The 14,784-nt window shown below is 45.3% G+C and overlaps 1 protein-coding gene across 1 annotated transcript in view; it reads right to left on the bottom strand.

The window, feature by feature from the left end:
• Positions 1–12,885, bottom strand: part of UBE2O (ubiquitin conjugating enzyme E2 O) — an 85,821-nt gene extending 72,936 nt beyond the window's left edge. The window contains exon 1 of the mRNA XM_089682657.1: positions 12,439–12,885. Coding sequence (XP_089538783.1) covers positions 12,439–12,822 — 384 coding nt within the window. The 5' untranslated portion in view covers positions 12,823–12,885. The remainder of the gene's footprint in view (positions 1–12,438) is intronic.
• Positions 12,886–14,784: the final 1,899 nt, after the last annotated feature.

The following is a 14,784-nucleotide window of genomic DNA, read 5'->3' on the forward strand; positions in this document are numbered from 1 at the left end:
TTTACCTTGTTCTGCGGTACCACTGGAGGGTCGTTGTCATGCTGGAAAGTCCAATAGCGCCCCATGTGCAGCTTTCATGCAGACGAATGCAAACTGTCTGCCAGCATTTTCTGATAACATACGGCATTCATCTTGCCATAATTTTTTACAAGATTCCCTATGCCTTTAGAGCTCCCCCACCCAAATCATCAGTGAGCCATCACCATGCTTCACAGTGTGTATGGTATTTTTGTCTCTATAGACCTTGTTGACCCCTCTCCAAACAGAGCACTTATGGTTGTGACCATAAAGCTCTATTTTGGACTTGTCACTCCAGCGAACAGTGTGCCAGAAGCTGTGAGGTGTGTCAAGGTGTAGTCGGGCATATTGTAACTGGTTTTTTTGTGGCATTGGCACAGCAAAGGCTTCAGGGGTGTGGAAATTTTTGAAAAAACTACTTGTTCAGGGACTAAATCGGTGCCCCAATATACTTGTTCAAATAAAAAAAAAATAAATTTGAACCAAAACCATATTCAAATCTGAGGTGCTTTTAGGAATGTCTGGGGCTGTTAAAATCAAAAGGGGCTTTATGGCGACTTAAACGTGTAATAATTTTAACATTGCGCGGTTTATCTCATCCCCCCCTCCCTGCCTGTCTCCAGTACCACACCCAAGGACTAGCAGGGAGGAGAGAGACCTTGCAGTGTAATAAGCACTGATTGGGTGTTTGTCAAGGGGCGTGTGCGGCTTATCCTTTATGGGTGTCAAACTCCGTCCCTCCAGCTGCTGAGAAACTACAAGTCCCATCATACCCTGCCTTTAGGAGTCATGCTTTTACTTGTCAACCCTGCAATGCCTCATGGGATTTGTAGTTCCGCAACAGCTGGAGAGCCGACAGTTTGACACCCCCGCTTTATTCCTTTCGCTGCCAGAGCCGTTTTTGCATTTTTTACACTCATTTAAAAAAGAATTTTAGGCCTGAAGATTACACAAAACCCCCAAACATTACATATTTTCAGAAAGCAGACATCCTAGAGAATAAAATAGTGGTAGTTCCAATTTTTTATTTTGCATGATATTACTACAAAATTTCAGTAAAAAAATACAAGTTAACTTTAGGGCACAAAAAAAAAAAAACAACAAATGACCCTACTTTTTTGTAAAATATAAAGGACGAAGTTGCACTGAGTAAACAGATACCAAACACATCAAACCTTAACCCCCTCCCGCCGGCACCTACCGGCCCTTTAAGAGTTTCAGAAGCCGGGAGGCGGGATGGGCGGGGTTTAGGAATCATGTGACCGCCGTGACGCGTCATCACATGATCGGGAAAGGTCCTGATCGAAAAAGCAGACCGGGATCGTTCCGTGAGTACCGGACATGTGTGCTGGGAGCGCGCAGGGTGCGCGCTCTCAGCACATATGTTTTTTGTTAATTGCACGCAAATGTGCGGCCGCTCGGCGTCTAGGCCCAGACGCCGGGAGGCCGCACATTTGTGTGCGGCTGGCGTGAAAAAGTTAAATTTGTGTGCGCGCGTGAAATGGCGACGAACTTCAGTACCCCATATTTTCTATAGGCAACACTTTTAAAGCCCCTTATTGGTCATCAATATAGTGTTACAGAGAGGAGGTCTGGTGCTAGAATTATTGCTCTAATCCTAGCATGCACGGCGATATGTAACATGTGTATCGCACTCAACAGTTTCATGTGTAGGCGCCCCAGCGTGTGCTTTTAAGTCTGTATATGTGGGGGCCTCAATTTTTTTTTTTGGGGGGGGGGATGTTATGTGCTTGGGTGTAACTTTGATGTTTTACAATAAAAACAAACTTTTTTTTTTCATCACATAGGGGACAAACTCCTCTATGTCATGATTTTTTGGTGACAGGTTCTCTTTATTGAGACAGCCAAGGTCTAAAACACATTGCACTGCATTACATTCTTTCCCAGCTTTGATACCTGGGAAATCTTTGAACGGGGACCCGGAAGTGCCATCATAACGTCACTTTCGGGTCAGGACAAGAAGGGGAAGGGAGCAGATGTGTTCATCTTCTTCCTCTCCTCTAGCCAACAATGGTGAGCCGGTCCCGGGCCAGCAGATGGGTAAGCGGAGCCCAGGAGACAGTGGGTGGTTCCCGCTGAGAGGAGCGGAGGCTGGCACTGTGTGGAAGCAATAGGCGACAGCGCTGCCGCCTGAATGCTTCCAACTGACAGGTGAGCCCTGTCAGCAGGGCTGAAGGATTAAAAAAAAAAAAAAAAAAAAAGAGAAAAAAAAAAAAAACCTATCTGCCCAGCACCCGGAACTACATGTCCCGGGTGTCGGGCGATATAAATTCAACATCTCTGGGCTTCTTTCTGGCAACTAGACTAAGCAGCTAATTTTTATCATTGTATTGTACTCCTTGAACCAACTACACTGTCTTTTTCCAGAGCAGCCAGTATTTTGGTCTACCAGACCTTGGCATGGTATCAAGAGATACCTGAATTTTCCACTTCTTAATAAGTGATTGAACAGTACTGACTAGCACATTCAAGGCTTTGGATATCTTTTTATATCCTTTTCCATCTTTGTAAAGTTCCATTACCTTGTTACGTACAGTCATGGCCGAAATTGTTGGCACCCTTGATATTTTTCCTGAAAATCAAGTATTTCACACAAAAAAGGTATTGCATTAACACATGTTTTGCTATACACATGTTTATTCCCTTTGTATGTATTGGAACAAATATAAAACAGAGGCAGAAAAGCAAATATGACATAATGTCACACAAAACCCCAAAAATGGGCTGGACAAAAGTATTGGCACCCTTAACTTAATATTTGGTTGCACACCCTTTGGAAAACATAACTGAAATCAGTCGCTTCCTATAACCATCAATAAGCTTCTGACACCTCTCACCCGGAATTTTGGACCACTCTTCCTTTGCAAACAGCTCCAGGTCTCTCTTATTGGAAGGACACCTTTTCCCAACAGCAATTTTAAGATCTCTCCACAGGTGTTCAATGGGATTTAGATCTGGGCTCATTGCTGGCCACTTCAGAACTCTCCAGCGCTTCTTTGCCATCCATTTCTGAGTGCTTTTTGACGTATGTTTGGGGTCATTGTCCTGCTGGAAGACCCAGGATCTTGGACGCAAACCCAGCTTTCTGACACTGGGCCCTACAGTGCGACCCAAAATCCTTTGGTAATCCTCAGATTTCATGATGCCTTGCACACAGTCAAGGCACCCAGTGCCAGAGGCAGCAAAACAACCCCAAAACATCATTGAACCTCCACCATATTTTACCGTAGGTACTGTGTTTTGTTCTTTGTAGGCCTCATTCCGTTTTCGGTAAACAGTAGAATGATGTGCTTTACCGAAAAGCTCTATCTTGGTCTCATCTGTCCACAAGACGTTTTCCCAGAAGGCTTTTGGCTTACTCAAGTACATTTTGGCAAACTGTAGTCTTGCTTTTTTATGTCTCTGTGTCAGCAGTGGGGTCCTCCTGGGTCTCCTGCCATAGCGTTTCATTTCATTTAAATGTCGACGGATAGTTCGCGCTGACACTGATGCTCCCTGAGCCTGCAGGACAGCTTGAATGTCTTTGGAACATGTTTGGGGCTGCTTATCCACCATCCGGACTATTCTGCGTTGCAATCTTTCATCAATTTTCCTCATCCGTCCACGACCAGGGAGATTAGCTACAGTGCCATGGGTTGCAAACTTCTTGATAATGTTGCGCACTGTGGACAAAGGCAAATCTAGTTCTCTGGAGATGGACTTGTAACCTTGAGATTGTTGATATTTTGCCACAATTTTGGTTCTCAGGTCCTCAGACAGTTCTCGTCTCCTCTTTCTGTTGTCCATGCTTAGTGTGGCACAGACAGACACACAATGCAAAGGTTAAGTGAACGTCTCTCCTTTTTATCTGCTTTCAGGTGTGATTTCTATATTGCCCACACCTGTTACTTGCCCCAGGTGAGTTTACAGGAGCATCACATGCTTGTAACATTCTTATTTATCCGCAGTTGTGAAAGGGTGCCAATACTTTTGTCCAGCCCATTTTTGGAGGTTTGTGTGACATTATGTCGAATTTGCTTTCTTTCCTCCCTTTTTTTGTTTTGTCCCAATACACACAAAGGGAATAAACATGTGTATAGCAAAACATGTGTTAATGCAATACGTTTCGTGAGAAATACATGATTTCCTGGAGAAATATCAAGGGTGCCAACAATTTCGGCCATGACTGTAGGTCTTTTGACTGTTCTTTTCTGCTCCCCATGGCTCAGTACCTAGCCTGCTCAGTGCATCCACAGGAGAGCTAACAAACTCATTGACTAATGCAGGCCATAGATGGGGAGAAAACTGGCCAAACAATCGGTCGTACAAGCGGCCGACATTACCAGGAATGGTTAAAAAAAAAAAAAAAAAAAAGGCCGATTTTCATCCCGTCCCGCAAAAAGTTTCCTTGCAGAGAGCTCCGCTATTTCTTTGACAGTGCTTTGACATTTATAGCGGCTGCAACAATGTATCTATTTGTATCCATTTCGGATACAGATGTTTTTATTTGGAAACAAATAGATACATTGTTGCAACCGCTATAAATGTCAAGGAACTGTCAAAGAAATAGCAGAGCTCTCTGCAGAGACACTTTTTGCAGGACTGGAATTCTTCTTCCTCATCCTCTTCCTCTTCTTCCTCCTCCTCCTCCTCTTCTTCTTCCTCATCCTCCTCCTCTTCTTCCTCATCCTCATCCTCCTCTTCTCCTTCCTCATCCTCCTCCTCCTCTTCTCCTTCCTCATCCTCCTCCTCCTCTTCTCCTTCCTCATCCTCCTCCTCCTCTTCTCCTTCCTCATCCTCCTCCTCCTCTTCTCCTTCCTCATCCTCCTCCTCCTCTTCTCCTTCCTCATCCTCCTCCTTCCTCATCCTCCTCCTCCTCCTCCTCTTCTCCTTCCTCATCCTCCTCCTCCTCTTCTCCTTCCTCATCCTCCTCCTCCTCTTCTCCTTCCTCATCCTCCTCCTCCTCTTCTCCTTCCTCATCCTCCTCTTCTCCTTCCTCATCCTCCTCTTCTCCTTCCTCATCCTCCTCTTCTCCTTCCTCATCCTCCTCTTCTCCTTCCTCATCCTCCTCTTCTCCTTCCTCATCCTCCTCTTCTCCTTCCTCATCCTCCTCTTCTCCTTCCTCATCCTCCTCCTCCTCTTCTTCTTTTTGTCTTCCTCTTGCAGGTCACTGCTCATGCGCAGATTTTTTATCGGTAAAAAGATCGGTCGATTTGTCCATAATTGCCGTGAAAATCGGCCGATCGGCAAAATCGGCCAATCTTTTTCCAACTTTACCGATTAAAAAAAAATCTGCCAAAATACCGAAAAACCGCCGAACACTTAACCCACTAACAATCCGAAAATCGGCCGATTTTATTTTCGGCCGAAAAATTGGCCGATTTTCGACCCATCTATGGCCTGCATAATTATACAAAGACACTAATTGCAATTTAAAAAGACACAGATGTGGGAAATTAACCTTTAATTGCCATTTTAACCTGTGTGTGTGTCACCAAAACCAAACATTCCAGGGTATGTAAACTTTTGATCAGGGCCATTTGGGTGATTTCTGTTATTATGATTTAAAAAGGAGCCAGATAACCATGTGATAATAAATGGCTTCATAAAATAATAGGCAGTTTTTTTTTTACAAAAGTCAAGTTTTAAAATTTTCTGCAAGGGTATGCAAACTTTCGAGCACAACTATTTAATGCAAGCCTCGCTAAAAGAGTTTAGCTGGCCATACCCTAGTAGATTTCTGATAGAATGTTCATATGAAAATGTGTACAAAAATCCTCAGTTCATTTGATGAGTTGATGAATGTAATTCAAAAGTGTTTCAAAATTTAATCCAATTTGCTTTTACTATTCGATTTTGGAACAAATGGATTTTCTCAGACGTAAACCACATACAGTGTTAGAGATTCATTTGACAAAAATTTTCCATCCTGATACTTTATTTTTTTTCTGTTGAATTGTTGAAAATGTTGATTTGACCTCACTAATGATTAGAAAATCTAACGAACATTCTTAAAATGAAATATTTTGAACAACACTCGACTAGTCTATGGCCAGCTTTAAATAATTGCTGAAGGTTTACTTCTCTAGAGCCGGTTCACACCATAGAAACTCTGTCCAGATGTGTTTCTGTATGTGAGTTCTGATGCATTCCAGTTCATTTTTTCCTTCACCTTAAGGAAAAAGGTGTGTTTTACCATGTTCAGTACAGTTCCAGCATGTTCTTTTTTTTCTGGAACTGGAATGCACTGGAACTGACTGCACTGGTGTAAACTATGCCATTAGAAACAATATAACCTACTATCCATGCGTTTTTGATGCAGAAAAACACACTGGACTGCATGTGGTGTGAACTGGCCCTCAAAGGACACCTACAGTAAGTTTACAAAAAAGCAAACTAACACTAATGATGTAAGGCAGGGGTGTCAAACTGGCAGCCCTCCAACTGTTGCAAAACTACAAGTCCCATCATGCCTCTGCTTTTGGGAGTCATGCTTGTAACTGTCAGTCTTGCAATGCCTCATGGGACTTGTAGTTTGGCAACAGCTGGAGGGCAGCCAGTGTGACACCCGTGATGTAAGGTGTCTATTTCTACATTAACAATACTATCTGGCTGTAAGATCCACCACTCCAGCACCCCAAATATGCTGTACTTCTGGGTGAGGCACACTACCCTGGTTTACCAAAATTAGGGATCCACCTAGTCCTATGCAAATACTGACTTTCAGAAAGTCAGTAGCGCCACAAGATTTTTGGATTTATTATTATTATTATTATTATTATTATACAGGATTTATATAGCGCCAACAGTTTGCTCAGCACTTTGCAATATAGACAATACAGCAACGATACAGCGCAATACAAGAGGATTAGGAGGGCCCTGCTCCTTGGAGCTTACAATCTAAGAGGGAGGGACTGGTGGTACAAAAGGTAATAACTGTGGGGGATGAACTGATAGGAGGAATAGAAGATTCCGTTATTAGCTGAAGGCGGGATAGCCTTCCCTGAAGAAATAGCCTAAAAGTGGACAGAGTGGGCAATGGTCGGATAAATTGGGGTAGAGCGTTCCAGAGGATGGGGGAGGCTCTGGAGAAGTCCTGGAGATGAGCATGGGAGGAGGAGACAAGGGAGCTAGAGAGCAGGAGGTCATGCGAGGAGCAGAGAGTACGGTTTGGGTGATATTTAGAGACAAGATTGGTGATGTCATTTGGGGCAGAGTTATAAATGGCTTTATATGTTATTGTTAATGTTTTGAATTTTATCCGTTGGGAAATGGGAAGCCAGTGGAGGGATTGGCAGAGAGCGACGGAAGATATGGAACGGTTAGTAAGGTGGATGAGTCTGGCAGCAGCATTCACGATAGACTGAAGAGGGGATAGCCTGCAATGAGGTCAATGAGGAGGGAGTTACAATAGTCAAGGCGAGAGATAACCAGGGAGTGAATAAGTTGCTTAGTGGTTTCCGAGGTTAAGAACGGGCTTATCTTGGAGATGTTGTGGAGGTGAAGTCTACAAGATTTGGCCAGCGATTGGATTTTTATTTATTTCTATTTTTGTGAAAAAGAAACTCCTATTTCTTATCTCTACTGTGCAATCCATCATTGTTACCAATAAAACACAAAATGTACCAAAAAACCATCAGCATTTCAGCACTTCACAGTTCAGTGTGAGCATATCTCAGAAAGATACCAAGATAATGCCATGATATGGGAGAAGTCTGTTGATTACACATCCAGAAGTCAAAAGGTGACACTTTAGGAAGATAGAGCCCACCCAAGGGAATTGCTCATTCCTTGCTAATAGCATCCTAAAATCTCTGCAAATGTCACAAGCAGAAGGGATCCCTGCTGTCCAGATGTGCATCAAATCTATTGGTTAACCCTTGTTTCCCCAGAGAAAACATATCAGAAATGTAATATAAAGATTATAAATGCCTCTGCATAAAACGCAACAAACCTGCATAATATTTAGCTATAGAAAATGAAGGACAAGTTAAAAGGGAAAAAAAGGAAAAAAAAGAAAAAAAAAAAAAAGTATGGCGCGGGCAAGGAATGACTACATGGCATCTTGGAGAAGTGGAAAAAGATGACACCATAGTTATGCCTATTGAAGGAAGTACCGTACATAGTAACCCACAAAGCCCTGGTGAATGCATAATTGAACAGAAAGCTAGAAGAAAGGTAATAAAAGTCAAACATAGAATAAGATCTCTTATGCAGAAAACAATTTTGTGCTTCAACATCGTATACTGAGGGCTTCCAAGAGAAAAATCAGTGATGCTGTCATTTCTACGACAATCATACTGCAGTTCATAATAAAATACGGTGACACTGCAAAAAATATACTTTCTACAGAGTGGATAATCACTTTGTATTAAAGCCTTGAGACATCCAGAGACAATAGATGGCGGGCTTCTGATCGAACACCCAAAGATCGTTCTATCTCAATCATATATACAAGAGCATACCCAACCTAGCAGTCCTGATTCTGTGCATTGACAAAGAACAACAAAAGGTTTTCAATCAATTCTGATTCTTTTAAAGCCATCATTACCCCAGACACATCTGTAAATCAAGTAAAATTTTTAGTAATATCTGACACTGGCTAAAGAAATCTAAAATATCTTACTACCGTCACACGGCTTCTTTATCACATTATATTAAATATATACCTGCCCTCACTATTGGTTACATTGTGGCATACATCACAAGGACTGGAAAAATTATAGGAGGGATGTAGATGAACCTGCACTAAAATTACAACCAGACGGCTAGCTCTGAGCCTTTCTAATGTTGTCAATGGAAACATCATACCAGTCTTCCTAAACAGTGCACACTGGCTCATAAATGGTTTCTGAATTCTACACATGTACATCAGTATCAAGTTAGTATACCCAGCATCAAAACTGTCACCATTCATCCTCTATAGCCAGCATGAAAAAGTCAGACCAGGTCACCATTCATGCACTATAGTCGGGATCAGACCAGGTCACCATTCATCAGCTATAGCCGGGATCAGACCAGGTCACCATTCATCAGCTATAGCCGGGATCAGACCAGGTCACCATTCAACTGCTAAAGTTGGGATCAGACCAGGTCACCATTCATCTGCTATAACGGGAGTCAGACCAGGTCACCATTCATCTGCTATAACGGGAGTCAGACCAGGCCACCATTCATCTGCTATAACAGGAGTCAGACCAGGTCACCATTCATCCCCTATAACCAGTCTCAGAATCAGACCAGGTCACCATTTATTCGCTATAACGGGAATCAGACCAAGTCCCCATCCACCCTCTATAATTGGGATCAGACCCTGTCACCATACATCCACTAGTCAGGATTATTATTATTATACAGGATTTCTATAGTGCCAACATCAGACCGATTGCCTATTCATTCTCAATATCAGGATCAGACTGGTCCCCCACTCGACAATCGAGGTCCCCCCCATAGTGAAGATCAGACTGGTCCCCCATGCATTCTCTATGTTCAGAACCAGATCACTCCCTCTTCTATATTCAGAACCACACCGGTTCCCCCCCCATCAAGATAAGACCAGTCTCACCGCGCTTCATATTCATGTTCAGACCAATCCCCCCTCCCGTCTATAGTGAGGATCAGACCAGTCTCTCTCCTCCCCCCCCAGGATCAATTTATACTTTGCAACCAGAATCATACCAGTGGCCCCTCCCTCTATAATGGGTTTCAGCACAGTCCCCCATTCATCCTCTATAGTCTGGATCAGTCCAGTCTCCCCATCTATAGTCTGGATGAGTACAGATCCCCCATTCTGGTCCCCTTCTATAGTCAGGATCAGTCTGGTCCCCTTCTATAATGAGGATCAGTCTGGTCCCCCTTTCAACTTCCATAGTCAGGAATCAGTCTGGTCTCCTTCTATAGTAAGGATTCAGTCTGGTCCCTCCACTCATTCTCCACAGTCAGGAATCAGTCTGGTCCCCCTACTCATCCTCCATAGTCAGGATCAGTCTTGGTCCCCTGCTATAGTCAGGATCAGTCTTGGTCCCCCGACTCATCCTTCATAGTCAGGATCAGTCTTGGTCCCCCCACTCATCCTTCATAGTCAGGATCAGTCTTGGTCCCCCCACTCATCCTTCATGGTCAGCATCAGTCTTGGTCCCCTGCTATGGTCAGCATCAGTCTTGGTCCCCTGCTATGGTCAGCATCAGTCTTGGTCCCCTGCTATGGTCAGCATCAGTCTTGGTCCCCTGCTATGGTCAGCATCAGTCTTGGTCCCCTGCTATGGTCAGCATCAGTCTTGGTCCCCTGCTATGGTCAGCATCAGTCTTGATCCCCTGCTATGGTCAGCATCAGTCTTGATCCCCTGCTATGGTCAGCATCAGTCTTGATCCCCTGCTATGGTCAGCATCAGTCTTGATCCCCTGCTATGGTCAGCATCAGTCTTGGTCCCCTGCTATGGTCAGCATCAGTCTTGGTCCCCTGCTATGGTCAGCATCAGTCTTGGTCCCCTGCTATGGTCAGCATCAGTCTTGGTCCCCTGCTATGGTCAGCATCAGTCTTGGTCCCCTGCTATGGTCAGCATCAGTCTTGGTCCCCTGCTATGGTCAGCATCAGTCTTGGTCCCCTGCTATGGTCAGCATCAGTCTTGGTCCCCTGCTATGGTCAGCATCAGTCTTGGTCCCCTGCTATGGTCAGCATCAGTCTTGGTCCCCTGCTATGGTCAGCATCAGTCTTGGTCCCCTGCTATGGTCAGCATCAGTCTTGGTCCCCTGCTATGGTCAGCATCAGTCTTGGTCCCCTGCTATGGTCAGCATCAGTCTTGGTCCCCTGCTATGGTCAGCATCAGTCTTGGTCCCCTGCTATGGTCAGCATCAGTCTTGGTCCCCTGCTATGGTCAGCATCAGTCTTGGTCCCCTGCTATGGTCAGCATCAGTCTTGGTCCCCTGCTATGGTCAGCATCAGTCTTGGTCCCCTGCTATGGTCAGCATCAGTCTTGGTCCCTCCACTCATCCTCCATAGTAAGGATCAGTCTGGACCCTCCACTCAACCTCCATAGTCAGGAACCAGTCTGGTCCTCTTCTATAGTCAGGATCAGACTGGTCTACTATAGTCAGGATCAGGCTAGTCCCTCCACTGTCAGGAATCCATCTGGTACTTCCACTCATCCTCCACAGTCAGGAATCATTCTGGTCCCTCCACTCATTCTCCACAGTTAGGAATCAGTCTGGTCCCTCCACTCATCCTTCATAGACAGGATCACTCCTGGTCCCCCCACTCATCCTTCATAGTCAGGATCAGTCCTGGTCCCATTCTATAGTCATGATCAACCCTGGTCCCCTTCTATAGTCAGGATCAGTCTGGTTCCTCCACTCATCCTCCAGTCAGGAATCAGTCTGGTCCCCCCACTAATCCTTCATAGTCAGGATCAGCCCTGGTTCCCTTCTATAGTGACAAATCAGTCCTGGTCCCCTTCGATAGTCACGAAGCAGTCCTGGCCCCCTTCTATAGTCACGAATCAGTCTGGTCCCTCCACTCATCCTCCACAGTCAGGAATCAGTCTGGTCCCTCCACAGTCAGGAATCAGTCTGGTCCCTCCACAGTCAGGAATCAGTCTGGTCCCTCCACTCATCCTCCACAGTCAGGATCAGTCTGGTCCCCTTCTATAGTCAGGATCAGTCTGGTCCCACCACTCAAACTCCATACTCAGGAACCAGTCAGGTACCCTTCAATAGCCAGGACCAGGCTAGTCCTTCCACTGATCCTCCACAGTCAGGACTATTCGGTCCCCTTCTATAGTCAGGATCAGTCTGGCCCCTCCACTCATCCTCTAGTCAGGAATCAGTCTGGTCCCTCCACTCATTCTCCACAGTCAGGAATCAGTCTCGGTCCCATTCTATGGTAAGGATCGGTATTGGTCCTCCAGTCATCCTCCATAGTCTGGTCCACTTCTATAGTCAAGATCCCTGATTCCTTCTCTATAGTCTGGTCCCTCCACTCATCCCCCATAGTCAGGAGCAGTCTGGTCCCCTTCTATAGTCAGGATCCCCCATTCCTCCTCTGTAGTCTGGTCCCTCCACTCATCCCCCATAGTCCGGAGCAGTCTGGTCCCCTTCTATAGTCAGGATCCCCCATTCCTCCACTATAGTCTGGTCCCTGCACTCATCCCCCATTGTCAGGATCGGGGGACCCTTCTACAGTCAGGATCGGTCCCTTTCTATATAGTCAGGATCCCCCATTTCTCCTCTATAGTCTGGTGCCTCCACTCATCCCCCATAGTCAGGGTCAGTCTGGTCCCCTTCTATAGTTAGGCCCAGTTTTGGTCCTCCTCTCATCCTCCATAGTCTGGTCCCCTTCTATAGTCTGGAGTACAGATTCCCATTCATCATCTATCTCCATTCTTCCATGTCACACAATGGGTGTCCCATCTGCTGCAATCACTACCTTGGTCTCCTTCACATCCTGCCGGATGCCCTCGGGGTACCACTGGACCCGTACATAGCCTCTCTTCAGGGGCCCGAACCTGCTGGCCTCACCGGCGGTGTCCGACCCGGGACTCCCCTCGACTCCCGCAGGTATATCTCCTCCTCCGCCGCCCCTTTTCCTCCGGGCCCCCGCGGCCTCCTCTTCTTCCACCACCGCCACCACATCCTCCTCTTCTTCACTCTCCGAGTCCTCCCCGTGCATGAGCCTGACCAGGCCGAAGCGGCTCTGCCCCCGGTAAGTACCGAACACCAGGTCGTGCGAGAAGAGAAGCCGCTGGGAGCCATCACTGCCGGCCAGGGGAGGCGAATCTCCGGTACCGGGAGAAGACAGACTGTCCGCCATTGTTGTTGTCCGGAAGAGAACACGGGCTCTGCCGCTGGCCTGGGCGGTAACCAAGGAAAAGTCGGCGTACGGGCGAGCTGACATCATCACGCTGCACGTCGTTGTTAAGGTGCAGGGATGCTGTTGCTAGGGAAACCTTGAGAGCTCTGTTGTCAGGGGACCTGCAGAAGGGACAGCCCACTGCATGTGGACTGAGGCTGGGCTCTACATTCCTGCACTGAGTATAGGGAGAGCATTGGATCTTACAGTCCAACATCAGGACTGCACACCGGGCAAAACCTTCATCTCCACTGTTATTACATGAATAGTATATGTACACATATACAGTATATAGGATCATGCAAGCATTGCAAGTGTGTTATGTACTTTAATGTCATTACCAATGACCATTCCACAAATCTCTGCAAGCACCGCCATTGTCCCCTCTTCTTGCTTCATAGGAATTCAGAATGACATTTCCTCTAAATATAAAGTGGAACTAAAACCATCAATTTAAGAGTTTTCCAAAACTGCTACATTCAAGGCATTTCATGAATGATAACTGTCACAGTTGCCTGTGCTCTCAACTGAACTGTCAAGCCTTCGAATATCTGGAGTCATAACTGATCACGTGCAGCACCATGGCAACTGCAGATCAAACAGAGGCTAAGATGGCAGCTTCGTTGGCTGTAAAGGATAGGAGGGTTGAGTTCAACTTTAACTGCTTCCCCACTGCCCTATAGCACAAATACTGCTACAGGGCGGCAAGGCTGCGCAAAATCACGTGTATATATACATGATTTTGTATTTCCGGGTAGGGGGCATGCGCCCTACCCACGCTGCCATTGGTGGCTACAGCTGTCAGTCACCAGGTCCCAGCTGGAGATTCCCCGCCGGCATCCAACAATCGCCAAGTAGCAATGACGGGAGAGGTCTGTATGTAAACAACTCAGATCTCTCCCCTGTCAGCTCCTGCATGCTGCTTTGTATGGCTCTGCATAACAGAGCCATACAAAGCAGCGTGCTTACACAGTAAAGCACACACACATAGTAAAACACACAGCACACTGTTAACCCTTTGATCGTCCCAGATGTTAACCCCTTCCTGCTCAGTGCCATTAGTACAATGTCAGTGCTTTTTATTAGCACTGATCATTGTATTGGTGTCACTAGAGATGTCAGTGGCAGTTAGTCTGTCCCCCCCTCCCCAGTGTCAGAATGCCGCCGCAGTCCCGCTGTAAGTCACTGATCGCCGCCATTACTAGTATAAAAAAAACAAATTCCAGTACAAATACCGCCATTTGTAGATGATATAACTTTCACGTAAACCAATTAATCTACACGTAGTGGGATTTTTTTAGCAAAGACGTAGCAGAATACATTTTGGCCTAAATTTATGATGAATTTTGATTTTTTACACTTTTTTACTGGCAAAAAGTAAAATATATTCATTTTTTTTTCAAAATTGTAGGTAATTTTTTGTTTATAGTGCAAAGAATAAGAAACCCACAGGTAATCAAATACCAGAAAGAAAGCTCTATTTGTGGGAAAAAAAGGACATACATTTCATTTGGGTGCAGCATTGCATGACCGCGCAATTGTCAGGTAAAGTAACGCAGCTCCGTATTGCAAAATATGGCCTGGTCAGGAAGGGGGGTCAATCCTCAGGAGGGAAACCTTATTTATTTTGATGCGTAAACAAAATAAAAAATGTACAAAGAAAAGTAATGTACATAGAATCAATGACAAAAAAAGCAGCGCTGCTTTTGTCATTGTTTCATGAGGTGATTATTGGATTGTTCACTATTAGGCAGCTGCATGCTTACACGTTTTATGTACTCATTGATTTATTTAGGTGAGTGATTTATTGTGCACTTTCTCAGGTGTTAGGTTTGATATATATTCACATCACATTTGCGTGGTGAATATACGGTTTTTATATTGATTTTGAATGTACATAGAATGGTGTCATACATCTGGGTT

Source organism: Staurois parvus, unplaced genomic scaffold, assembly GCF_062004578.1.
Source record: "Staurois parvus isolate SC_StPar_1 unplaced genomic scaffold, SC_StPar_1.0 ptg000293l, whole genome shotgun sequence".
Classification (NCBI taxonomy): domain Eukaryota; kingdom Metazoa; phylum Chordata; class Amphibia; order Anura; family Ranidae; genus Staurois; species Staurois parvus.